Source organism: Neoarius graeffei, chromosome 26 (genome assembly GCF_027579695.1).
Source record: "Neoarius graeffei isolate fNeoGra1 chromosome 26, fNeoGra1.pri, whole genome shotgun sequence".
Classification (NCBI taxonomy): domain Eukaryota; kingdom Metazoa; phylum Chordata; class Actinopteri; order Siluriformes; family Ariidae; genus Neoarius; species Neoarius graeffei.
This window is the reverse complement of record NC_083594.1, coordinates 16,749,328-16,777,134: the sequence shown is the minus strand read 5'-3', so window position 1 is coordinate 16,777,134 and position 27,807 is coordinate 16,749,328. Positions and strand designations below refer to the sequence as shown.

The 27,807-nt window shown below is 41.4% G+C and overlaps 1 protein-coding gene across 1 annotated transcript in view; it reads left to right on the top strand.

Annotated features, from left to right (window-relative positions):
* Nucleotides 1-27,807, top strand: part of dock3 (dedicator of cytokinesis 3) — a 542,206-nt gene that overhangs the window by 325,917 nt on the left and 188,482 nt on the right. The window contains exon 9 of the mRNA XM_060909764.1: nucleotides 3,465-3,619. Within this exon, the coding sequence (XP_060765747.1) occupies nucleotides 3,465-3,619 (155 nt within the window). The remainder of the gene's footprint in view (nucleotides 1-3,464; nucleotides 3,620-27,807) is intronic.

Here is a 27,807-nt window from a genome sequence, read left to right as displayed (position 1 = left end):
GCACCATTAAATCCATTATAGCAGAATGGAAAGAACATGGCACCACTACAAACCTGACAAGAGAAGGCTGCCCACCAAAACTCACAGACTGTGCAAGGAGGGCAGTAATCAGAGATGCAACAAAGACACCAAAGATAACACTGAAGGAGCTGCAAAGATCCACAGCGGAGATGGGAGTATCTGTCCATAGGACCACTTTAAGCTGTACACTCCACAGAGTGGGGCTTTATGGAAGAGTGGCCAGAAAAAAAGCCATTGCTGAAGAAAACACGTTTGGAGTTTGCCCAACAGCATGTGGCAGACTCCCCAAACACATGGAAGAAGATTCTCTGGTCAAATGAGACTAAAATTGATCTTTTTGGCCATCATGGGAAATGCCATGTGTGGTGCAAACCCAACACCCTGAGAACACCATCCCTACAGTGAAGCATGGTGGTGGCAGCATCATGCTGTGGGGATATTTTTCATCTGCAGGGACAGGAAAGCTGGTCAGGACTGAAGGAAAGATGGATGGCACTAAATACAGGGCAATTCTGGAGGAAAACCTGTTTGAGTCAGCCAGAGGTTTCAGACTGGAATGAAGGTTCACTGGTCCAATGACCCTAAACATACTGCTAAAGTGACAATGGAGTGGTTTAAAGGGAAACATTTAAATGTCTTGGAATGGCCTAATCAAAGCTCAGACCTCAATCCAAATGAGAATCTGTGGCATAACTTGAAGATTGCTGTCCACCAACGCAACCCATCTAACTTGAAGGAGTTGAAGCAGTTTTGCCTTGAGGAATGGGCAAAAATCCCAGTGGCTAGATGTGCTAAGCTGTTTTTTCATCTTAATTATTATTTGTGTCGTAATACCAAAACAATGTGCACCTTTAAAGTTGTAGGCATGCTCTGTAAATCAAATGGTGCTAAGCCCCCCAAAATCAATTTTAATTCCAGCTTGTAATGCGACAAAACAGGACAAACACTAAGGGGGATGAATACTTTTGCAAGACACTGTGCATTTTAGATTATACAGTGGTCACAAATAGACAAAAACAGTGAAATAAACATATTATTGCTCGGTTTTGACATTTATTACTCCAGTTCAGGAGCAAGTTATCCAAACATCTGATGTAAGTGACCAAGATCTGCATTTCTGCCTGTCGTGTCTTGCCTTAAGTGATGGTACTGCATTTCAGAAATGTACATGTTTGTTTATTATGAAATGAAATATTCAGTATTTAGACAAAGCGTCTATTTAATTCAGATATGAAAATATTTTGTTGTGTAAAATACCAAAGTAGACCATTGTATTTATTATTATTTTATTTTATTTTATTTTTGTTAAACAGAAATTTAAGACCCTTAAAAAAGAAAACAAGAAAGAAAAACAGTATGAGGTTGCTTTCTTTGCAAAGAACCAAACTCAGGAACGTTACAGGACAGTCTCAGAAGGATAAACTCTATCCCAAAATACTGCCTACATAAGCATCCTACGCCTGAAAGAAACATAGGGGAGGCATACCGATTCAATCCCCATGACAATATTTTGTGTGTTGAATATCACAATATCCTCAATCGCAAATTACAGGGGAAAAAAAACATCATGATGAAGGAAGTAGAATGAATTTTCTCATAATATATGGATCAGTTGTGAGATGTGTCAGTTTACATCTGAAATATGCAATTACATGATATATTCCTCTCTCCTTTGCTGTGTCATTTCTGGGAAAACTGCATAGTAACAGAGGAATACTATACTATACTATACTATACTATACTATACTATACTATACTATACTATACACCTAATATTTATTCTACCTACATTCACTGGATATGAGCAATCGTACACTCTGATTGGCTACGCTACTACTAGGCTATCAGCTCATATATCATGAGTAGAGAAAAACAAAATGGTGGAGTGTGGTGCTGAACCACCTGAAGGCGAAATAAAAACTTTACTCGAAAACAAAACCCCAAAAATTGTTTTCAAGTATTTAAAAGAAACAGAAATAGCTAAAAGAATATAGTTTTTTCCCCCTCCAATATCACCTGTTCCACACTCCAGCCCAGTTGGTGGCAGTAAAGCACCTTTAAGTTGGTTTGCCAACTGCCAAAAAACCCTAAAGATGAAAAAGAACCCCCCCCAAAATACAAAAAAAATACACCCAACAAAATATGGAATAAAAGTATTTGATGAACATATCTTTTTTTTTCAAGAATTATTATTATAGCATTTTCCACAAATTGCGACTGTCGTTTCGCCAGTTTGTTTACATTCTAAGCGGAAATTATTTTTTCGGACATTTTGTATAAAGTTTTTATGTATCGAATTGACAAAAAAAAAATGCTGTTTCTCAAAATCTAGTGAATGTGGATAGAATAAACCAGTTATTCCACTCAGTCTCGTCATACATGGCTTATAGCCAACTCGGTGCTACGTGCCTCATCGGCTATCAGCTCATGTACGACTCGATTTCGTGGAATAACTGTTAAATAGTCACGGAGAAAGTTCTAACGTGCCAATTTGGCATTCAGGAAAGAAAATGATCCACGGTTGCATCTCTGAAATGAAATTCTAAAATAAAGCATGTTATATGTAAAAAATAATAATAATAATTAAAACATTGATTACTTTTAGATCTACACGTTGTATACATAAATATTTAGTGTCAGTCGAGTCAATTATTCAACTCATGGATTTGACATTGGGTGCATATACAGTACAGTATGCAGTCTTGCATATGTATTCACCCCCCTTGAACTTTTCTTTTTTTTTTCTTTTTGTATTATAACCTGGAATTTAAAAGGATTTAATTGTCATAATATGTCATACACAAATGTGCCATAATAACGAAGTGGGAAGGTAGTTAGTATATTTTGCAACATTATTTACAACTAAAAATTGATAAACATTGCAAAGGTATTTATTTACCCTAAATTTGGTCTGCTGCAACCAGTTTCCATTGGAAATCATTATCAGTTGAATGGAGTTGACCTGTATGCAATTAAAATCTCACACAGTGTTCTATATCTCAGTATAAATACTCTTGTACAGTATACACTTGCAACAAACATCTAAAGAAATTGCATCATGAAGAGAGAAGGTTTTGGGGAAAAAGTTCTCAAAAAAATAAGCCAGGGTTTGGGTAATAAAAAGAATTTCCAAACTTTGAACATCCCATGGAGAGCCATTAAATCTTTTTTTTTTTTTTTTAATGGAAAGAATAATGCACAACGTCAGCTAAAAGTCAGTGACTTGCAAAGGAGGACATTGCAAACTTTAACATTGTGGGATATTTTGTGTAGACTGTTGACCTATATTCCCAATTAAGTTAATTTCAGTTCCAGGTTGTAACACTACAAAACATAGAAATGTTATGGGGGTGGGGGATACTTGTTCAAGGCAGTTGCCATTTCTTCATTTTCAAAACTAATCTTATTGAATGTAACTTTATGCTTTTGTCTTTTTTTCCAAGGGGGACAGCATCCGCCAACGTCATGGGGATGCATGTCGGGTTCCCGTCCCTCACCACCTGTTTGTCAATCTCAAAAGCTTTACCTACAACACCATAGGAGAAGACACAGACATTTTCTTCTCCCTCTATGACCTTCGGGAAGGCAAGCACATCAGGTAAGGAGCACTGCGAGATGTCATTATCCCAAGAAAGGCAAAATAATCAGAGGTGGACAGTAACGAAGTACATTTACCGGTACTTGAGTACTGTACTTAAGTACACTTTTTGAGTATCTGTACATTCCTTGAGGGTTTTTTTTTTGGAAGCTTATGACTTTAACTTCACGACATTTGAAAGACAAATGTAATCACTAGGGTCGCGTCTCATCCATAGACTGGATAAAATCAAGTTCAATGATTTCTCAGCAGCATTATTTAACACAATCAGTTGATGGCAGAATGGAAGGAGGCGGTTCTTTTGGGGAATGAGCACACTCATGGCCATACCTAGAACCCATGTTTCAGTTTTCTGAAAGGAATAAAGATTTGTTTCGTTTTAAATGTTTGCTTTGTTTGCCGAAAACGAACCACATCACGGCCTCCAAAAACTCGCCATCCAACCTGCAGAAGCATATCGAGGGGTATAAACGTTTAATTCCAAGAGAAAGCTTGCAACAAAGTTGTCTGTGCTTTTAGAGCTAGCGATAACATCGCAATAGCTATGCAGTCTGGTTAGTCAAATGACTTTCTATGGATTTGCCCGCCAAGTTGCCGTAGCCTTGTCCACGGCTAACGTTAACACATAGCTAGTTAACTTGGACACTGTTAGTTAGCATGTAAAAACGGAGTTACGCTAACATGAATAACGTTAACTTATCTGAAGTCCTTTCAGAAATATGTTTTAGCATAATCTTGCCAAATAAACAGAAAGTAGAAATCTTTCTTTTCTAGTAACGTTAGCTACCCAATATGATTTTGAGTTTGAAAAGAGTTTGCTAGCATGTCAGGTGGAGCTTCACTGACTAGCTAGCTTAATGTTAAACCACCATGATGCGTTCATTTTGTGAATTCACATTTCTGTCTTTGGTCACGGCATTAGGTTTTGTAAGCGTTATGGCAATAATACAACAATGCATTGACAGAAAATGTACTTTTAATACTTAAGTATTGTTAAAAGCAAGTAGTTCAGTACTTTAACTTAAGTAAAAATTTGACTGGACAACTTTCACTTGTACTGGAGTGACATTTGACTAGTGGGATCTGTACTTTGACGTAAGCAATGAAGTTGGGTACTTTGTCCACCTCTGAAAATAATAATGTGATTTTTTTATATATTGACTTGAAAAATATTGTGTATGCAATCCTTATGCATTGATTGATTGGCTTATTTATTTACGAGGTGATATTTATTTATGAGGTTATATGATGCAAGGAATCCAAGACATTAAGTTTAAATTCTGCTTTCTGCACATTAGATGTTTCCATGTTACCCCATTTCCAGGCCTTAGGGCATATTAGTGGAAGTAAGTTAGTTTCATTTATAAAGCATACAACAATAGTTGCCTAAAGTGCTGTACATACAGGAAATAAGAATAAAATTGAGACTAAAAATAGACACTTTGTAATAGCAAAACTAGATAAAGACTGTGACTAAAGTCACAGTGATTTGCGCTAGATGACCTTTGTCAATTGAAGGTCAAGGAAAAGTTGTGCCCTACCGTCCTGAACAAAATAAAAAAAAACAACTGATTGAAAAATTGAAAAATCATGAAAATTGACAGTTATAAGTGATTGAAAAAAAAGCCTGTTTTTCATGGATCATTCTGGATCAGTGATCCAGATCAGCACCAAAAGTCATAGCAATGTAATTCAGCCCAGAGGTATTCTTCATGTGAAATTTGGTGATGATTGGTTGAAAACTGAGGGAGAAATAGCATCCTAAAAAACAATAGTATAATAATAATAATAATAATAATAATAAGAGGAAGAAGAAGGTAGAAAGAGCCTGAATGAGAGTAACAAAATAAAAATAAATAAAAAGTAAAAGTAATAATTCAGATTATTCCAAATAGAAAATTCCCTGTTAAGCATAAAAACGTTCTTTGGGGGGGATCCTTGCATGATACTGGCCCCTTCTGGAAGATAATTTCATGTGCCACATTCTGCTTAAATCTTCTACTCAGAGATAAGGAGGGCCTAGAAAGCACAAGGCTGGGAAACCATGATGAGCTTGCAAATGTATGCATAAAATACTCTGTTATGGTGCCAGAGTATTCTGCAATATGTTAATGTGCAATGCAATATGTTAATATTATTGTCAGTTATGGCTAGTCATTATATGATATGAGAGACTAAAATCTAATGTCTATAAAGACCTATTTGGGTTGAGGGTAATACACTATATAACAGGATCAACAGAAATAATGAATACGATAACCACAAAAGCATACATTGTTCAATCAGTACAAATTACACAAATGGACATAATGTGAAAAAGTTTTGTGAGGTTTTTTTTTTTTACAGAAGCGTTATGAATTCATTCATTAAAAAAAACCCCACTAACCTTACACTTGTACTTTGATTGGACAATGTACCCAATGTGCACTTCGTCTACTTTTAGTTTCAAGCCCATTTTATGGAATCAATTTTGTGCCAAAATGTTCATACAATACTTTTGAAATATCAAACAAAAACGACAAATACAAATACAAAAAAAAAAAAAGTCAATTTTTTTAGACTGGCAAACAAATTATTCGTGCAATCGTGCAAAATATCAGTCTATTACTCTTCAGAAACCTTTTATTTTTGTTCCGCGTCTTTCTCAGTTTTGTTTGACGTAATTTATTTTGGTTGCGCTTCCAGCTTTCTCGTTTGCGCTCCCTGACTTTTTGCTTGCAGTTTTGGCACAAACTTCACGTGTGGGTGGGCTGTCCAGGAATGCATTCCCATTGGCTAACTTGTGTTTGACTGACAGCTACGCTCAGCCATTCCCTACTCGGATTCTGGCGGACTGTTTGACGAGTGACCGATCCATTGACGGTAAACAAGGATCGAGTGGACTTCAGTGGCGACTATGATATTGAATTTACATCTCATAGTCGCCACTGAAGTCCACTCGATCCTTGTTTACCGTCAATGGATCGGTCACTCGTCAAACAGTCCACCAGAATCCGAGTAGGGAATGGCTGAGCGTAGCTGTCAGTCTTTGTATTTGGATTTGTCGTTTTTGTTTGATATTTCAAAAGTATTGTATGAACATTTTGGCACAAAATTGATTCCATACCATTTTATGAAAAAAAGATTTATAGAGTAAATAATTCGCCTTGTTCACATTCAATACACCCACAAGAGTATGTCACATATGTTTTCTTAATCATTGCTGATGACGTGTTACAGATGTGTCCACAAAATTGGCAACTGGAGGTCAAATCTAAGATCACTCTGTGGAATCATCTCAGATGACCATCACTGATAGGCTGCATGGATCTACAGTCTGGGCTAGAAAGAAATCAGCCCCAGCTTCACTTCTCCATACCATTATTATGGCCATTTGGTGATGCTATTGCTCTTGGTACCACAAAAATACAAAATAATCTACATTAGTTTACGTCAAACAATCTTTTCCCAACTAGCCCATTTATACCAGCCACCCCGGTAACCACTCTTACACTGTCAATGTTTAAGTAAAGGCTTGGTTTAGCCTAATGTTTGTCTAGCAAACCTAGCCCTTGCAGTTTAATTTGGTGTGTGCTTCTGTGTATGATAATGGTGCATGATATAGGAAAGGTTTTCATGGTCCTAAAAGATTTCAAGAATTTCTATAAAAAAAAAAAAACCTGAGTGACCCAAACTGTCCTTGTTAAGGTTTGTTTTGAAGAACAAGTTAGGTAATATTTTTAATTAAGCGTAGATTAACAGGGGAAAAAGAAGCAGGCAAAAGGGCATGTGTACCGTATATAATCTTTCAGATATTAAGTGTAACTCTAATAAATGTCGTCTAATCTAATCTAATTTAATCTAGGGCAAACAGATAAAATTGGATTAAATAGAAAACGAATATAAAATCCAACTTTCTATGGAGCCCACTTCCTTGCTGGATCACGTCAGTTCTCTGATAACTCTCAGAGCCCTGAATTCATTCATCTCATCTCATTATCTCTAGCCGCTTTATCCTTCTACAGGGTCGCAGGCAAGCTGGAGCCTATCCCAGCTGACTACGGGCGAAAGGCGAGGTACACCCTGGACAAGTCGCCAGGTCATCACAGGGCTGACACATAGACACAGACAACCATTCACACTCACATTCACACCTACGGCCAATTTAGAGTCACCAGTTAACCTAACCTGCATGTCTTTGGACTGTGGGGGAAACCGGAGCACCCGGAGGAAACCCACGCGGACACGGGGAGAACATGCAAACTCCACACAGAAAGGCCCTCGCCGGCCACAGGGCTCGAACCCAGACCTTCTTGCTGTGAGGCAACAGCGCTAACCACTACACCACCGTGCCGCCCCACCCTGAATTCAAAACAGACCAAAATGTATACCTTAAACACGGAAATAACTCACATTTCAATCCACTATTACACCTCATATTAAACACATTATTTGTATCCGAATTTGTTTGAGTGACAGTGTTTCTCAAAATGACCCAGCATGCCAAATTTCCACTCTGGATAATGATAGCATCAGAAATTAAGCCATCTCTGAGACATTCCTGCACCTATAGCTGGAAACATTCATGGTGAAATGGCCTTCTAGAAAACTCCTACAGCTGAATATTTCTGTAAAACACAGCCTCAACCTTTGCCTCAAGCTGTCCCAAAAAAATCTGCAGACTACGGATGACTGACCAGTGTTCCCTGTCAGGTCACTCACTTGCATTACCAGGTTGTAAACTGTACAGTGTATGTCTGCATCCTATTATCTTGTAGTGTTGTCAAAAGCCATCTCATTATTTCTAATTCTCACAGTCCTTGGACCATGTCTGAATCCTCTATTGTCTGTTTTGAGGCTTGAGACCTCTTTTACACAACCCAAGGACAAGATTTGAATAGCAACCACCAAGCGTAGGTCATCCGCCAAAAAAAAGGGGTACCAGTACTCAGACTTTGGCTAACAGCTTGGGAAAACTTGTTGTTGCAAATGTCCTTGCCCCTAGAGGCTTGGCAGAATCAGGAAGAGGAAATAAGTCTCAGCTGGGAAAGCAATCATTATTTTTCTGCATGCTGTCACAGCTAGAAACACCCTCACGGGAATTCTGGCAACCACAGTGCTCGCAAGCTCCATACAAGTCACTATATATTATTCCGTCTAATTTCATCTTTGCTGACTTTGTAAATAAGTTTGTAGAAGTTTGATGGACTTCTTGTTTCAAACCGACTGGTAATTAACTCTGGATTGATGAACGTACTGTTGATTGTGACTACCATGAATACGCCGTTCACATTTGATGATAAGAATTCTCTGCACAACCTCAGTTCTCCTGCTTAAAAGACCTTCAGATGTGACATTGTATGAAGGAAAAACACACACAGAGAAATGAAGACGCTTGCCCAAGGCTTCCAGAACCTTGCTGCGAGTCTCCTGTGAGTTTTCACTGCTAAGATGAAGTTGAGCTGTTACTACAAAGACATCGCAGTCCTGTTTCTCTCTTTGTCTCACTCTCTTGGTCTGTTTTAATCTATTCACTTAGTGAGCCTTAGGCGACATTACAGCAAAATTTCCCAGTGTGTGTTTAGCTTTGCTCCTCTTCCCTGCTTCTGAAACCCACATATCGTATGCAAGCTGTGTCTCGAACCAGATAAAAATAAGTGTGATATTTTCACAATAATTATACTTATTTTCTTTTAGAAATACATACTAAGATTTTAATTGTCCTATAGAAATTACAGACCGTGAGTTGACCTTGTGGCCAGCGTGTCCGCCTCTCTACCAGGAGCTCGCGAGTTCTACTCGCGGTCGGGTCATACCAAAGACCATCATAAAAATGGTACCTACTACCGTCTGGCAAGGTACGCGGCAATACAGATGCGAGTGGAGAAATCAAACTCTTGCGGTTACGAGAACCCTAGCCCCCCACCGTAACCCTAGCTGTATAGGCGAGAGGCCGAGGGCTACCAAAACGGAGATCGGCACCGCACCCATACGCCTTAAAGAGTTGGTTAGTACTGGGACAGGAGACTGCCTGGGAAGACCAGATTCTGGCATGAGAGGGACTTTGAGTTTGATAGAAATTGTAGAAATTTGATACCATACTTTGTATCTCACAAACATTTTTTGTCACAGTGGTATGAAAATATACCACATTTTGTGCAACATTATATAAGCCCCACGAGTCTAATGCTAGCCAAATAAATATTCACAGCATCTTGTCCTCTCTCTGTCACTCTCACGCTCTTGCTCTCACTTTCTGTCCACCCACTCATTCGAGTCTTGATGGTCCATTAATGGTCCTGCAGCCTCCCACTTGAAAGCTGTCCACCGCTTCCTTCCAGGGTCAGCCCAAAAGTGTACTACACCTCACTGCAATTAGGCGCCCATAAGCCTGATGGTTTATTGCAGTGTCATGAAAAGTGTAACCTTTCGGATCATAGCCTTTCAGTACAGATCTGGAAGCAGTATCACAATAATTCTCTCAATAGATTCAGCTAAATATAAGAGTTATTAGCTTCTGTTGGTAACTACTAAAACTCTTCCCAAGGTACTGTATTATGGTAAACGTAGGAAACTGTATGTCTTTTTATCTCCTCTCTTCCTTCTTCAAACATTAACCACAACATCTGGCCCAGCTTGGTCCCCTGTGGCTCTCTGAATCGTCCTGCTGTGTCTTGTTCATTAGACCTCCCATCCTGATTTCCCACAAAATAATACAGCTGTTGTGCCAGTGGCAAACGAGTTCAGTTGATTCTTCATGGTCTGTTTGAGTGTCCATGATTCTGCCCCGTAAAGGAGGATGGAGAGTATCAGGGAGTCAAACAGTCGAAGCTTGAGTTGCAATGAGATTTTGTTGGACCTCCAAATGGTAGTCAGTTTCCAGAAGTTGTTCCGGGCACTTCCACATCTTTGACGGAAATCTTCTAGTGATGATGCAATACGTGCCCCAGGGTACTTGAAGTCAGTTACAGTTTCCATGTTTTGTAAGGCTGGTGGTGGTGCCTCAGTGTGAACATAATTAATGAACATGACCTTGGTTTTTTTCTCACCAGCTGTTATCATATTATGTTAAACATCAAGCAGACTGATAGAATCACCAACGAATATGTCCTGGCTACCACCAAAAGGAGAAACCTTGCAGAAATGCTTTCGGAAGACAGTTATACACCCTTGGACACTGGCTTAGAAGACCAGCTGGATCAACCATATATCGCAATGCTTTATACACAACAACGCAAGGCCGTAATAGGAGAGGAAGACCTCGACTAACCTACGTCAAAAACATGCAAGAAATCACTGGCCTCAGCATAGATGAGCTGTATCATTGTGCAACAGACAGAGATGACTGGAGAAGCAGTGTAGTCGAGAGATTTGACCCACAAGCTCCTGACTCGGAAGGAAGGAAGGAAGGAAGTTGCGCCAGTAAGGCTCAAGGACTTGGATAAGGCTTTGGTGGGACTCTCAAAAACCATTTGAAATCCTCTTTATTTGTTGGTATGCTTTAGTCAGTTGGTCACACCATGGGACAGCAGATAGCATCGATACCACAGAGCTCCTGGTCTGGAGATACTGAGCTCCAGTTACTGACTGTGAAAAGTTTTTCATATTCTTCCAGTGTCCTTGTGGGTTTTCTCAGAACACTCTGGTTTCATGCTAACATGGATTTGCCAGGTCTGTCTCCTCCAGGGTGTATTTTTGTTTTGTGAATAATATTCCAGGGGTAGGAGCTGCTGATCCTGACCAGAATAAAATTACCCCTGAAGATGAATTAATTAATTGCTTTTGTCAGTTGTCTAGTATCTGTTTTCCTCTACCATGTATTCAATGTGGGCAACATGGGAGCACAACTGGGCAGCATCGCAGCCTCGCTGCCCCAGGGTCCCTGATCCTAAGCTTATTCTTCTCATATCTGTGTGGGTTTTCATATAATGGGTTCTCCAGGTTTTCTCCCACCTTCCAAAACATGCAATTTGTTGAATATGGTGCCTTGTGATCCAGCATGTTTTCCTACTCACGTTCAGTGTTCCCTGCTTTGAATCCACCATGGCCCTGACCAGCTGGTTAAGATAAATGATTGAGTTGAGTGTGTTCAGTGTGTATGACTGTGGACTAGCTCAGGGTTTATGCTGATTGGCTTGGGAAGTATAGCATGATACAGGCTTTGGAGTGTTTTCCAGATTATATTCTTTAGATAGGCATATCAGACACTTGCTGGCCGTGCTGTGGAAATTGTGCATGGAGACACTCATCTAAGTTTCCAAATCTGTCATTGCTTAACTCTTGAATATTTTCTGTTGTGAATACTAGCATTAAAAAGCTCATCTCTGCTTTCCAAAGAAATGTATCTCATTAAAGCATATACGCAGAACCATGGCCTCATTTTTTGTTTAGGAATGCCTTGAGACCTCAAGAATGGCATAGGAATAGTTTTAAGCGTTAAAAATAAATCTAATATAGTAATTTTTATGATTAAAATGATTCATATAGGTAGCGGTCTGAGTGAATGATGTTGACATCCATGACGTCACAGCAGGAAGTCTATCGGTCTCATCGCCATTTCCGCTATACTAAAACACAGAGCTGATTGCAACTCCGAGCCTCCATTTTGAGCTAATTTATCACCATGCCATGTAGATGTGTTGTTGGCGGGTGCAGCAACATGACAGAAGGTGGATTTACGTTGCATTCATGGCCCAAGAATGTCCAAACTGCAAAGATTTGGACGCATTTTGCGAGAAATTCACGGATCGGGCGCCTACGAAGTGGTCTCTCCTCTGCTCTGCACATTTTACTGAGGACTCGTATGAAACCTCTGATCTGTTGAGGAGCATTGGCTATAAGCCCATATTGAAAGAGGGTGGAGTACTAACAATGAAGAAAAGAAGACCAGACGAAAAGGAAAAAAAGTTCAGTTGCACCAGTTCTCCTGGAGTGTGAGCCGAACAGTAATGGTGGAGTACTCAGTATGGAGAATGAGTGGATCAGTTGTCAGACTTCTCCACTGGATATGCACAGACATATCCAGACGGGTAAGACGCGACTCCCATTTGGTAGCATAACAACACTCATGCAACTTGTATTGTGTATTTAAGTTCACATCTCATCTCATTATCTCTAGCCGCTTTATCCTGTTCTACAGGGTCGCAGGCAAGCTGGAGCCTATCCCAGCTGACTACGGGTGAAAGGCGGGGTACACCCTGGACAAGTCGCCAGGTCATCACAGGGCTGACACATAGACACAGACAACCATTCACACTCACATTCACACCTACGGTCAATTTAGAGTCACCAGTTAACCTAACCTGCATGTCTTTGGACTGTGGGGGAAACCGGAGCACCCGGAGGAAACCCACGCGGACAACATGCAAACTCTACACAGAAAGGCCCTCGTCAGCCACGGGGCTCGAACCTGGACCTTCTTGCTGTGAGGCGACAGCGCTAACCACTACACCACCGTGCCGCCCTTTAAGTTACTAGTATAAGATTATTTAATTTGCTTCAGAATGTGATTGTCTCAGTTTATCTGATTATTTAAGTCAAGTCAAGTTTATTTGTATAGCGCTTTTAACAATAAACATTGTCGCAAAGCAGCTTTACAGAATTTGAACGACTTAAAACATGAGCTAACCAGCTAGTGGCCTAGTGGTTAGCGTGTCCGCCTCTCGATCGGGAGATAGTGAGTTCTATTCACGGTCGGGTCATACCAAAGACCATCATAAAAATCGTACCTACTACCATCTGGCAAGGTATGCTGCAATACTGATGCGAGTGGGGAGTTAAACTCTTGTGGTTACCAGAGGACTAGCCCCCCACTGTAACCCTAGCTATGTGAGAGGCTGAGGGCTGTGGAAACAGAGATCATGGTGCGGGAAGGACTTTAAAACATGAGCTAATTTTATCCCTAATCTATCCCCAATGAGCAAGCCTGTGGTGACGGTGGCAAGGAAAAACTCCCTCAGACGACATGAGGAAGAAACCTCAAGAGGAACCAGACTCCAAAGGGAACCCATCCTCATTTGGGCAACAACAGACAACATGACTATCACATTAACAGTTTTAACATGAAGTCAGTTTTGTTGATGTTATAAACTCTTCATTGATGGAAACTTGAGTGCAAAACTGTTCATGACAACTGCAGTCCTAAAGTTAGCAAGTCAACTGCAATCCTCAGCCATAAAAGCATTACTGTAAGAGTCCAGAGTGTCCTCCAAGTGTGACTTTCAACTGTCCACATGGGGCCGTCCTCCACAGGAGCGATGCGATGAGACTCCAACCAGACACAGGGCACCAGGATGGATCAGACAGGTCCGAGGAGCAGAAGAGGTCAGCATCTCGATCCCAGGACCGACATGTAACTCAGAGGGACAGATGGGGGGGGGAGAGAAAACACAGGTTTTACAGATTAATTTAATTAGCCTTTTAATTTTTGTCAGTGAAAATGCATGCATGCACATGTATGTTGAATAAGTTATAACGCCTATCCTGTTTTAATGAGTCACATGAGACTGTCAGTTCAATTCTATCCAATTCTCTAGACAGCTTTGTTCTCTGGCTTTTTTTCGTAAGGTGGGGGCCTCCATGGATGACATGTTACTATCAGATTGACTTTCCGACGGTTCGAGCTGACACGGTTCTACATGTATAGCAGTAGCATGTACACACACTCCAATTTCAGGACTATCACAGTCAGATGTATTACTATCTGAGGAATCCGAAGAATCTCCAATAAAACCGAACGAAGAGGCCATTGCAACCACTCTCGCCTGCCGAGTCTGGCTTTGGTCTATAGCACCGGTTACTGCTGTGACATCACCCACCCAGGGCTGGCTGGCTCAGCGGAGCAGCTCGAATGCCAACTTTGCGGTCGATTTTAAATCTCAAAAATATATATTTTTTATTCCCAATTATGCAGCATACAAGAGTCAAGGATGGAGATACTGTCCACTCAGAAGTGTACGTATTTAAAAATAAAGTTTCTGCATATCTCCTTTAAGATCTGTTCAATACTTTGGGAGTAACGGCAGGTTGAAGTTGGTACAACAGAGTCCACTCTCTGCTCATGTGATATTGGGAAACCGCCGGTGCTTTTTGAGTCATGGGAAAGCGCTCAGGCTCTCTCTCTCTCTCTCTCTTTTGATTGGTTTCTGACTGGATTACTCATGAATATCAATCAGATAAATTTTATAGGGATGTTCGCTCGCTCTTACTATTTCTGATGAAGTATTCAGCAAAATTTTCCATCTGCTAGTTTTGATGTTATGATTCACGGGAGACTTTGAAGTGAGTTTTCATAGCTTTACTGACTTTTTTTTTTCAAATCAAACTGATTCATGTAAATTAACTATTTTAGAATAGAGCTATAGTTGTTTTGATGAAAAATATTGAGATCTTAGTGGTCGGAATGAGATTTTAAAAAAAACTGGAAGTCAGAAATGCGAGTGTCAATTTCAATTCAATTAATTGGAATTGTTTATTGGATGTGGCTCACACAGTTTTTTCGAGGTTCGCCTTGAAAGTTCTGAATATCATCATTTATATTCTTTAATATAAACACTAGTAGGCCCTACTACTTTTGAGAAATACAAAGGCCTACAGAGCACAAAGAGGGTATTAGAAATAATCTTTTATTACTTTTTTTATTCATTCTCATCTCATTATCTGTAGCCGCTTTATCCTGTTCTACAGGGTCGCAGGCAAGCTGGAGCCTATCCCAGCTGACTACGGGCGAAAGGCGGGGTACACCCTGGACAAGTCGCCAGGTCATCACAGGGCTGACACATATACCCCTTTTCCACCAAATCAGTCCCAGGGCTGGTTCGGGGCCAGTGCTGGTGCTGGTTCACAACTCGTTCAACTTGCGAGCCAGCTGAGAACCAGTTTGCTTTTCCATAGCTCGCGGTGCTAAGCGGAGCCACGTCATTACGTCGCTGTATACGTCAGTTACGTCGCTGTATACGTCAGTTACAGCACTACGTTTACAGGGGTACACCCTGGACAAGTCGCCAAGTCATCACAGGGCTGACACATAGACACAGACAACCATTCACACTCACATTCACACCTACGGTCAATTTAGAGTCACCAGTTAACCTAACCTGCATGTCTTTGGACTGTGGGGGAAACCGGAGCACCCGGAGGAAACCCACGCGGACACGGGGAGAACATGCAAACTCCGCACAGAAAGGCCCTCGCCAGCCACGGGGCTCGAATCCGGACCTTCTTGCTGTGAGGCGACAGCGCTAACCACTACACCACTGTGCCGCCTACTTTTTTTATTGAGTGTATCAATTTAACCTTTTCCTAATTACCATAATTAATATTAATTAAATGCTAATTTGCATAATCTGTCTTTACTAATTTTTCAAACTTTGTATTCAGTATACAACTATCTATGTACCTGCCAATTTTCATGTAAATGTTTTGAAAAATAGAAACGTTATTAAGAAAAAAACATTTGATCTCATTTGTTAATAAGACCAATTTTGGACCATGTTATCCGAATACGTAATATTAGGGCAGATTTCTAAAAATTAAGCCCCCCAAGCTTTGATTTGTAATAATATCTCAAGAACGGATAAACATATTTTAATTATGTAAAAATTATGTTGTTTAGCATTCAATTCTGAATTCAGTGAGAGCAGTTTCAAGCAGTTTGGATTGAATTTGAATTTTCACCTGATATGCCTACTTTAGGCTTCCAGCACCATCAGCCTACAACGTCGGAAACAATTTGGACAGCATCAAAAATGGATGGAGCATTTTGAGCATACCTTTTCAATAAACTTTTTCATATTTCAGCTGCCAAGTACTTTTTGTACATTTTCCCTTCAGTGAGTCTTTCACTGTCTTTCAAACTTGGCATGATTATGTAACTGACCACACAAATGAAATCTCACTTCATCTCCCAGTACTTGATTGATTTATTATCCTGTAAATCCATGCCTATTCCTTTCATTTTAAGTAATTTCTCAGCAAGCGAACTACCTGAACATGCCTCATATCACTAACCAGATCCGTCATCAATCTTATAGCTTTTTGGCATCTGTGTAACGACAATAAAACAAGGAAACGTCTTTAAAATGCATTAACAATAGTCAGAGTTGCCCTTGAATTGAACAAAGACAAAGAAACACTTCTTTGTTAACGATGAAAGGGTTTAATGAATACCTGTCGTTGCTTGCAAAGGACAGCGTTTCCTCAAGCGAAAGCTGTTGGCGCTTTTCTGCGAACTGATTGGACATTCTTGGCAGGGGAGCTTGTCAAATCAGCAGGTCAATGAGTGAGCAAAGATGTGTATTCCTGTGCTGGTGAGCATACACACACATGGACAAGTATCCAGACAGTTCAACAGACATGTCTCAAGAATCTTATTGCATCAAGTTCATATGCAATTTGGTGCCATGAGTGTCATTTTTTTTTTTTTTAGCTTCTGGAAACCAGAGACAAATAAGCATATGCAAATAGGCCTAAACTGATGGTACTTTATGAGTTCTCAGGCATAGCTCGGGTCAAAAAAGAAAAGGTTACCCCAGGCAAAAACACGCGTATATAAAATGATGACTAATGGTGTAAAGAATCCAATGTCCACACAGGTTTTAGAGTTCAACGAAGTCTTATTATTATTTGGCAAACTTGAAACAGGTATCGGCGGCACGGTGGTGTAGTGGTTAGCGCTGTCGCCTTACAGTAAGAAGGTCCGGGTTCGAGCCCCGTGGCCGGCGAGGGCCTTTCTGTGTGGAGTTTGCATGTTCTCCCCGTGTCCGCGTGGGTTTCCTCCGGGTGCTCCGGTTTCCCCCACAGTCCAAAGACATGCAGGTTAGGTTAACTGGTGACTCTAAATTGACCGTAGGTGTGAATGTGAGTGTGAATGGTTGTCTGTGTCTATGTGTCAGCCCTGTGATGACCTGGCGACTTGTCCAGGGTGTACCCCGCCTTTCGCCCGTAGTCAGCTGGGATAGGCTCCAGCTTGCCTGCGACCCTGTAGAACAGGATAAAGCGGCTACAGATAATGAGATGAGATGTGAAACAGGTATCCCAGACAGGCAGATGATGAGAACTTTTTCTAACTGCCACAACGTGAGTCGAACGTAAGTGTTGCTCATTACCAGTGACGAAAACAGAAAGCACTTAAAGGTATATTGCCACATTTATATGTGCAAATTACATTACATATCCCCTTTTCAGTTTTTGTGTCTTTCTCTAAAAACAAAACAAGACAAAAATACATTTCCTGGTTCTTACTGAACATTCAAAGGATAGTGCATTCAATACATCAGTATGACACTGGTATTAATTGATTTAACACATCAACATTAATCTGTGCATTATATTAGAACATCAGAATATCAGCTCCCTTCACAGTTTCAGTAAAGTTTTCCAGTTCACAGAATCAATAAATGTTTCCCTTTTTCCTTTTCCTCACCACAGTCCATGGCTCAGTTATTAAACAAAGTAGCCACGCTTATCACAGTGAACATGTTATTTCTTTTCTTTTTTTCCACAGATTTAATCGTTCGACAGGTTTGCTCAGTCTGCCAGACTGGGTACATAACAACCCATTTTGTGTGTCTGGTGGTCAGAGGCGATTCTAGAGTCTGTTGTGGCCCCAAGCAAAAATTTCCAGAGGGCCCTTCTGACCAGTGTTCATCACCAATATGTTATAAATAATCTGACACCAGGCGACACGGTGGTGTAGTGGTTAGCGCTGTCGCCTCACAGCAAGAGGGTCCAGGTTCGAGCCCCGTGGCTGGCGAGGGCCTTTCTGTGTGGAGTTTGCATGTTCTCCCCGTGTCCGCGTGGGTTTCCTCCGGGTGCTCCGGTTTCCCCCACAGTCCAAAGACATGCAGGTTAGGTTAACTAGTGACTCTAAATTGACCGTAGGTGTGAGTGTGAATGGTTGTCTGTGTCTATGTGTCAGCCCTGTGATGACCTGGCGACTTGTCCATGGTGTACCCCGCCTTTCGCCCGTAGTCAGCTGGGATAGGCTCCAGCTTGCCTGCGACCCTGTAGAACAGGATAAAGCAGCTAGAGATAATGAGATGAGATGAGATAATCTGACACCAACGAAAAATGTATGAAACCAAAGTTTTTTAAATTCAAAATGTGAAAATACAATGGTAAAGAACAATAAAAACAATAAAAAACAAAATAAATAAGCCCTCAGGCCCCGACTCTCGGGGGGGCCCTGGGCCAGGAGGCCCCAAGCAGTTGCCTGCCTTGCCTGTTCACAAGCTGTGCGTCTGCTGGTGGTTTGACACTGGGGGTTGGTGAGGCAGTGTCCGTGGAGACCGCGGGGTCAGGCTGCTGTTTAGCAGCCCCTTGCTGTAGTCCGTCTGGAGCTAAAGGGTGTGCGACTCTAGCTCTTGCAGGAACATGTTGTAAGTGATGGCGGTTGCGTCTCAATGTGGCTCCCTGGGGTGTTTCAATGATAAAGGAGCATGGTGTGAAGCTTTCTCCAGTGACAACAGCAGGTGATCCCCAGGATTTCTGATGGTCCAGCTTCATGAGGACGGGATCACCTGGCTTTAACGATGGTAGGGGTGTAGCTCCGTGGCGCTGATTAAAGTAGAAGACTTGTTTCTGTTTCTCCATTGCATCCTTATTCTTGACAATTTCCAGATCTGGCCATCGGGGCTGAAGGTTTCCTTTCAGTGTTGGAAGAGTTCCGGCCCATAAGCAACTCTGCTGGGCTCACACCTGTGGTGGTGCAAGATGTCGGCCGAAAGCACATGGGGGCAAGCAGGGGGTCTTTCTGCTTTAGGATTCTCTTTGCAGTCTGAACTCCTCTCTCTGCATGTCCGTTCCCTTGGGGGTTGTGTGGACTTGAGGTAATGTCCATAAAGTCAAACTCCCTCGCAAACTCCTTAAACTCCTGGCATGAAAATTGAGGCCCATTGTCAGACACCACCTCATCTGGACAGCCAAATCTCGCAAACACTGCCTTCAGCTTTAAGATAACCTGTGAGGCAGTGGTTGTTGGCAAGTGAAGTATCTCAAGAAACCAGGAGAAATAGTCTGATACAATGAGGTAAGTGTGTTTGTTATGATCAGACAGGTCAATAGCAAGTCTCTTCCAAGGCCGGTCAGGTAGAGGGGTTGAGATGAGAGGTTCTTTTCGCTGAGTGGGTTTCATCTCATGGCACACCTGATAGGACTGGACTTTGTGTTTGATTTCAGATGAAATGCCAGGCCGCCATACGGATGTATGGGCCTGCTCTCTGCACTTCGTCAGACCTTGGTGTCCATCGTGTATGCGATCCAGGATGTCAGCTCTCAACACATCTGGAATCACCATACGGCTTCCTCTGATGACAATCCCATTGTATTCAGACAGTTCACTTTTGATAGGAAAATACTCCCTGATTGCTGCTGGGACATTACCTACAGTGCTTAGCATAAATGAGTCCACCCCCATTGAAAAGTAACATTTTGAACAATGTCTCAGTGAACACAAACAATTTCCAAAATGTTGACAAGACAAAGTTTAATATAACATCTGTTTAACTTATAACGGGAAAAAGGTTAATAATATAACGTATATTACACATTTTTCAGTTTTACTCAAATCAGGGTGGTGCAAAAATGAGTACACCCCACAACAAAAACGTTGAGCATCACTTTCCATCCAGCATCCAGTCACTAAAAGAGGTCGTTGTTGAAGAATGGAAAAAGGTTGATGTTGCAAAATGTCGCCAACTTGTTCATTCCATGCCTAGAAGACTTGGTGCTGTCATTAAAAATCATGGAGGCCATACAGAGTACTAGATGTAATAGTTTTTGTTGTGGGGTGTACTCATTTTTGCACCACCCTAATTTGAGTAAAACTGAAAAATGTGTAATCTAAGTTATATTATTTACCTTACTTTTTACCGTTATAAGTTAAACAGATGTTGTATTAAACTTTGTCTTGTCAACAATTTGGAAATTGTTTGTGTTCATTGAGATATTGTTTAAAATGTTACTTTTCAAAGGGGGTGTACTCATTTACGCTGAGCAATGTATGTACTCTGGCCACCCTGACTTGATATATTGCAACACCATCTGTAGATTACAGTCAGCTGCTGTAGCTGTCTTTATGGACTCCAACCTATGTGGGATGGCTGGCATATTATCAACAACAGCTGCTATATAACATGCCACATCTGAGTGAGTGTCAGGCTCTTTTTCCAGGCACTGTAGCGGACTCCATGAGAGGGTGTCAGCCACTGTCAAGGTCTTCCCTGGTGCGTATTTGGCTGTCGGTTTAAACCTCATAAGTCTCATGAGTAGCCTTTGGCACCTTATTGGTACGTGTTGTCCAAGTCCTTTTTATTCATGAGTGGCACCAGGGGTTTGTGATCGGTGACCAAGTTAAAATTTTCAAGGCCACACAGGTACTTTTCGAATCTTTCACAGGCCCAGACACTCGCCAAACACTCCTTTTCAATCTGTGCATATCTGGTCTTGGCCTTAGACAGACGACGTGAACAGTATGCCATGGGTTTCCAATCCACATCGTGCAGCTGCAGCAGCACCCCGCCTATGCCATAGCTGCTGGCATCGGCTGAGACAGCAGTAGGTCGGTTCACGTCATAGAATTTCAGGACTGGAGAGGTGGACAGAATGTCTTTAATGCACTTGAATGCCTCCTGCTGAGGGTGGTCCCACGTCCAAACTGACTTGGAGCTTAACAGTTCATATAGTGGCTGGCCCACTGTGGACAGATTGGGAATGTATTTCCCCAGGTCATTGAACATGCCCAGAATACGTCTTAGCTCTTGCACATTCTGTGGTGGTGGGAGCTCATGGATTGTCTTGACATTATCAGGGTCAAGTCTCATGCCTGATTTGTCAATGACTTGGCCCAGGAAGTGAAGCTGGTTCTGTCTGAACTTACATTTTACTTTGTTCAGCTTCAGGCCGGCTGACTCTATCCTCTCCAACACCTTGCTGAGATGCTGGTCATGCTGCTCTGGAGTGTCCCCATACACCAGTATATCATCAATGAAGATAGCCACACCTTCAAGGCCATTGAGGGTCTTTGGTCATTTTCCACTGAAAAATTTCTGGAGCACTTGTGATTCCAAACAGGAGTCGTTTGAAGACGTATCTCCTGAAGGGTGTTATAAAGGTGGTTAATTTGCTGCTTTCTGGGTGAATAAAATAAAACAGAAATCTCAATTAAGGTGAGAATAATTTGGACCAACCTTTTGGAATGCTTGAGGAATCCTAAACCAAAATGCTTGCACTGCATTTGCTTGTGCTCCTGAGAGAGTGGGAAAGACGGAGAAGACCTTGCCAAGTGCAAAGAAGACGACTGAGTATTCCGACCTCATTTGGATATACTGGTGCTGACTGACATGCAGTGCATCCAGCAATTGGGTCTCAACTGTGAAACCATCACCCACCTGTGCAGACTCCTGGGTGAACAGCTTTCCAACCACAGTAATCAACATGACCATCATTACCTTTATTTTCCATGCACAAATGTGAGTCATTTATACTTGAACTTGAGACCTATGTCAACCAATAGCGCTGTGTTACTTAGCTAATCGAGAGTACTTTGGAAGAGTCATGATGAGTGATTGATGAGTAATGTGTTTTTAATAATCGGGGACTCAGCAAGAGTTCAAGCGTAGACATTGGAACGTGATTTTTGTTGCACGTTTTCATCAATGGTGCATTTTTATGAATGAATCTCCACACGTCAAATATACATAGTGGTTATACATACGGTCAGCACATGTGATGTGTCTTTTGGGATAATTACTTTATTTTTAGGTTCATGTCCTACATAGAAACTTTTGCCTCCTTTGGAGGCAATTCATAATATAGCTAAGCTATAATTTTGCATTTATTTTCAAACTCAGAATCTGGTTTATGGTTTGCACGGATTTTCAATGACATTCACATGGTAAATACAGAAGTCCATCGTCCACGTTTTCCCAACATCCAAAATATATGAGGGTGTGACTCATCCATCCATTATCTGTAACTGCTTATCCTGTGCAGAGTCATGGGCAAGCTGGAGCCTGTCCCAGCTGACTATGGGCGAGAGGCGGGGTACACCCTGGACAAGTCGTTAGATCATCGCAGGGCTGACACATAGTCACACTCAACCTACAGTCGCACTCACACCTACAGTAAATTTAGAGCCAACAATTAACCTAACCCGCATGTCTTTGGACTGTGGGGGAAACCGGAGCACCCAGAGGAAACCCACACGGACACGGGGAGAACATGCAAACTCCACACAGAAAGGCCCTTGTCAGCCACTGGGCTCGAACCCAGAACCTTCTTGCTGGGAGGCGACAGTGCTAACCACTACACCACTGTGCCACCCAGTGGAGAACACGCATAACTGAAATTTGCATAAATGGAAGCGTAGAAAAAAGAACTTGCGCACAACTGGGAAAATCGCACCAATAGACCTGAGCAGTTCTGGGCCCACCAGTGAGTCGCTGTCTGAAAATCTGAGGATTTGAACTGGAAGTTTTCCAAACACAAACCGAGAATCTTAACTAGTATACTACTACTGACCTCAGTGAGTGTCCGGGAGTCCTTTTGGTTTATCTCAAACTCCTTCTGCAGACGTATTTTCAAATAAGAGAGATAAACCACTGTACACAAAAGCACTTGAGTATCGAGGTTATAATTCTAAGCATGTTAAAGAGCTGCAAAAGAGTTTTACTTCATCTCTGTCCCAGTGATGAATGCTTACTGCGTGTTTCCTGGTGTACATTTCTGGGAAATTAGGAGGCTTGATAACAAATATGAACAGATAGAAATGGAAAATAGGAAACAAAAAAGCAGGGATGCCAAAGAAGATAACACTGGGGGAGGGGGGATCTATATCTAGAACCTTAAAGGGTTAATATTGCCCTGTCTGGAGGAATTCCAAGTAGACCTCCTTTTGGAAGATAAGAACCCTTAGTATCCCAAGAATTAAGAAGCAGCATGCAGTGGTAGTCAGGGATGTACTGTACTGTATATAGTAACATTGCATTTGTATTGAAAAGGCTAATGTCTCTTGATGTGTGGAAAATATGTAAGGGCCACCAAATCACCAGTCTCTGACAACTTCTCACTGAATCAAGTTACTCCTGAAACGTCCAGCCATGCTACTGTGTGACAAGTTTCAGTACCTGGAGAAAGAATACTTAAGAAACATTATATAAATGAAGTCCCCTTTCATATGTTGGGGTCTTCTTTCTCAACATGAGCTTTGCGCCTTACTGTATGAATGAATTTGTGTCAGTGAAACCACTTACTCATTCACATAATTATTCTTTGTATCTTACAGTATACACTCACCAGCCACTTTAATAGGAGCTTGTTCTTGATTCTAAGGCCAAGTTTACATTAGACCATATCTGTCTCATTTTCTTCGCGGATGCACTGTCCGTTTACATTAAAACGCCTGGAAACGCCGGGAAACGGGAATCCGCCAGGGTCCACGTATTCAATCCAGATCGTGTCTGGTCCGGTGCTGTGTAAACATTGAGAATACGCGGATACGCTGTGCTGAGCTCTAGCTGGCGTCGTCATTGGACAACGTCACTGTGACATCCACCTTCCTGATTCGCTGGCGTTGGTCATGTGACGCGACTGCTGAAAAACGGCGCGGACTTCCGCCTTGTATCACCTTTCATTAAAGAGTATAAAAGTATGAAAATACTGCAAATACTGATGCAAATACTGCCCATTGTGTAGTTATGATTGTCTTTAGGCTTGCCATCCTTCCACTTGCAAGTGGTAAGTGATATGCGCTGAGATCACACACACAGCGGCTCAGTCCCGAATCACTGCTCGTGCGCTATACTCGCGCGCTCTGTGAGCTGTGCAGGGCCGGAGTCCGCACCCTCCAGAGGGCACTCGCTGTTCAGGGCGGAGTGATTTGGAGCGCAGGATGCCTGCAGAGCCGAGCGTATCCGTGTATTGGTGTTGCTGTGTGCACGCGAATCGTGTATTGGTGTTGCTGTGTGCACGCTAATCATTTTAAAAACGTTAATCTGATGATCCGCTGATACGGTCTAATGTAAACCCCACCTAACATTCCTATTCTTGGCTGGCAGGACTGGAACCCAATGTGCTCTTCTGCTGCTGCATGCTGAGATGCTTTTCTGCTCACCACGGTTATAAAGAGTTGCTATGAGTTACTATGTCCTTCCTGGTAGCTCGAACCAATCTGGCCATTTTCCTCTGACCTCTCTTATCAACAAGACATTTCCACCCACAGAACTGTCGCTCAGTCAATGTTTTTTTTTTGTTTTTCGCACCATTCTGTGTAAACTCTAGAGACTGTTGTGTGTGAAAAACCCAGGAGGTCAGCAGTTTCTGAAATACTCAAACCAGTCCATCTGGCTCAAACCAACACCCACAGTGCCACAGTGAAAGTCACACTTTGAAATCACAGTTTTTCCCATTCTAATGTTTGAAGTGAACATTAACTGAAGTTCTTGATTTGTATCTGCATGATTTTATGCATTGCGCGCCTGTCAAGGGATCGGCTGATTAGAGAACTGCATAAAACAGCAGGTGGATGGGTGTTCTTAATAAAGCGGCCAGTAAGTCTATGTAAACTAACAAGTATAACATGCAGGTTGATGAGGCCGGACCCAAGAGCATGAACTCAGCGTGTTTTCTGCTATGTAATCCAAGAATCATCATCATAGTCCATAGTGTGTGTCAATAATGAAACAGCCAGCAGCAAACTAAACTAAGATACACTGTATGGGCAAAAGTATGCAGACACCTGACCATTCCCCAAACTGTTGCCACAAAGTTGGAAGCGCACAGTTGTCCAAAATTGTAGTGCTGTAGCATTAAGATTTCTCATCATTGGAATTAAAGGCACGACATTGATCACGACAATGCCTCTGTGCATAAAGCATAAAATCTAGTGGAAAGCCACAGAACAGAGGCTGATACAGCAGCAGTGGAAGGAACATCTTGAAAGGTAATGGTTTTGGAATAGGATTGCTTTTAACAAGCACATAGGAGTGCGATGGTCAGGTGTCCACATACTTGTGCATATACACTCCCAGGCTTTTTTTTAATTTGCCCAAGAGCGTAGTGCATATACACTACCGTTCAAAAGTTTGGGGTCACCCAGACAATTTTGTGTTTTCCATGAAAAGTCACACTTTTATTTACCACCATAAGTTGTAAAATGAATAGAAAATATAGTCAAGACATTTTTCTGGCCATTTTGAGCATTTAATCGACCCCACAAATGTGATGCTCCAGAAACTCAATCTGCTCAAAGGAAGGTCAGTTTTATAGCTTCTCTAAAGAGCTAAACTGTTTTCAGCTGTGCTAATATGATTGTACAAGGGTTTTCTAATCATCCATTAGCCTTCTGAGGCAATGAGCAAACACATTGTACCATTAGAACACTGGAGTGATAGTTGCTGGAAATGGGCCTCTATACACCTATGGAGATATTGCACCAAAAACCACACATTTGCAGCTAGAATAGTCATTTACCACATTAGCAATGTATAGAGTGTATTTAAAGTGATCTTCATTGAAAAGAACAGTGCTTTTCTTTCAAAAATAAGGAAATTTCAAAGTGACCCCAAACTTTTGAACGGTAGTGTAATATGTATATTATATAGCACATAATCAAGATCAACACACGTGCAAGAATCAAAAACTAGAACAACCTGGAAACAGGAAACCAAAGCTCAGAGCTTAATGGTACAGAAATGCAAAATATAGTTGTCAAGACTTCGCGAAGAAACATGCTAAAAAAGAAACGAAAACACAAGCACACTGTAAAAAAAAAATCTGTTGTTTTTACAGAAAAAACCTGGCAGCTGTGGTTGCCAGAATAATTCAGTATAAAATACAGTGAACATGTAAACAGTTTTACTGACCAAACAGAAATTACAACAGTGTTAAATTGTAAAATAAACAGATTGTCCCATAATTTTGTACAAATTTTTTCTACCTTTATTGTATAGGACAGTGTAGAGACAGGAAATGAGAGAGAGAGATGGGGAAATGACCTCGGGTCAGAATCGAACCCAGGTCCCCGGATTTATGGTATGGCACCTTATCCAACTAAGCCATGACACCCTCAGTCAAAATCTTAAAAATAAAAATTCAAAATATATGTTTGTTAAAGGGGCGGCACGGTGGTGTAGTGGTTAGCGCTGTCGCCTCACAGCAAGAAGGTCCGGGTTCGAGCCCCGTGGCCGGCGAGGGCCTTTCTGTGCGGAGTTTGCATGTTCTCCCCGTGTCCGCGTGGGTTTCCTCCGGGTGCTCCGGTTTCCCCCACAGTCCAAAGACATGCAGGTTAGGTTAACTGGTGACTCTAAATTGACCATAGGTGTGAATGTGAGTGTGAATGGTTGTCTGTGTCTATGTGTCAGCCCTGTGATGACCTGGTGACTTGTCCAGGGTGTACCCCGCCTTTCGCCCGTAGTCAGCTGGGATAGGCTCCAGCTTGCCTGCGACCCTGTAGAACAGGATAAAGCGGCTAGAGATAATGAGATGAGATGTTTGTTAAATGTAGCTAGCTATTCATTTGTCTGGATTTAATAATCACAGACATTAAATGTTATTTTTACACTGCTAAAATGTAAAAAATAAAAATTTATGTTGTTGTGAAGAATACAACTTTTCTCTGTACAAAATACAAAAATGCGTGTTTTCCACAACAAAATACAATATTTTTGAAATTTTTTATTTTAAAATTTACAATAATTTTTGGTTCGACATTATACAACATCATACTGGTAAATAAACACAATATCACTGTATTTTGCTTGACAGAATTTTTATGTCATGATTTCACAGAATTTTACTGTTGATTGTACTGACTAACAGTGCAGCACTAATAAGCACAAGCAGTGCTCACACTGCTGGGAAATATGACGTGTGCTGAGAGGCAGAATGTGTGACAAGAATTCTGATGAAATAACTATTTAGGGATGTGTCATGTTTGCATACTGCTCCAGTAAGAAATATTGCATTACTTTGAATTATTACATTTGCAGCAGTGGTCTCAGTGTTAGACTTTGTGTGCATAGTTTCGAAGGGGCAGGCTATCTATATATATTTAACCATTGGATGGGATTGCGAAAGGAAATGCTTTTGTGCCATTGGATAGAATTGTTATATCATAGCTGTCAAGTGCACGACATGAAAGCACGCAACAAATAACATTTCCAAACCCAAGCTTGAAACTCCTGTCTGTTGGACATGGATGCCAGTGGAACAGT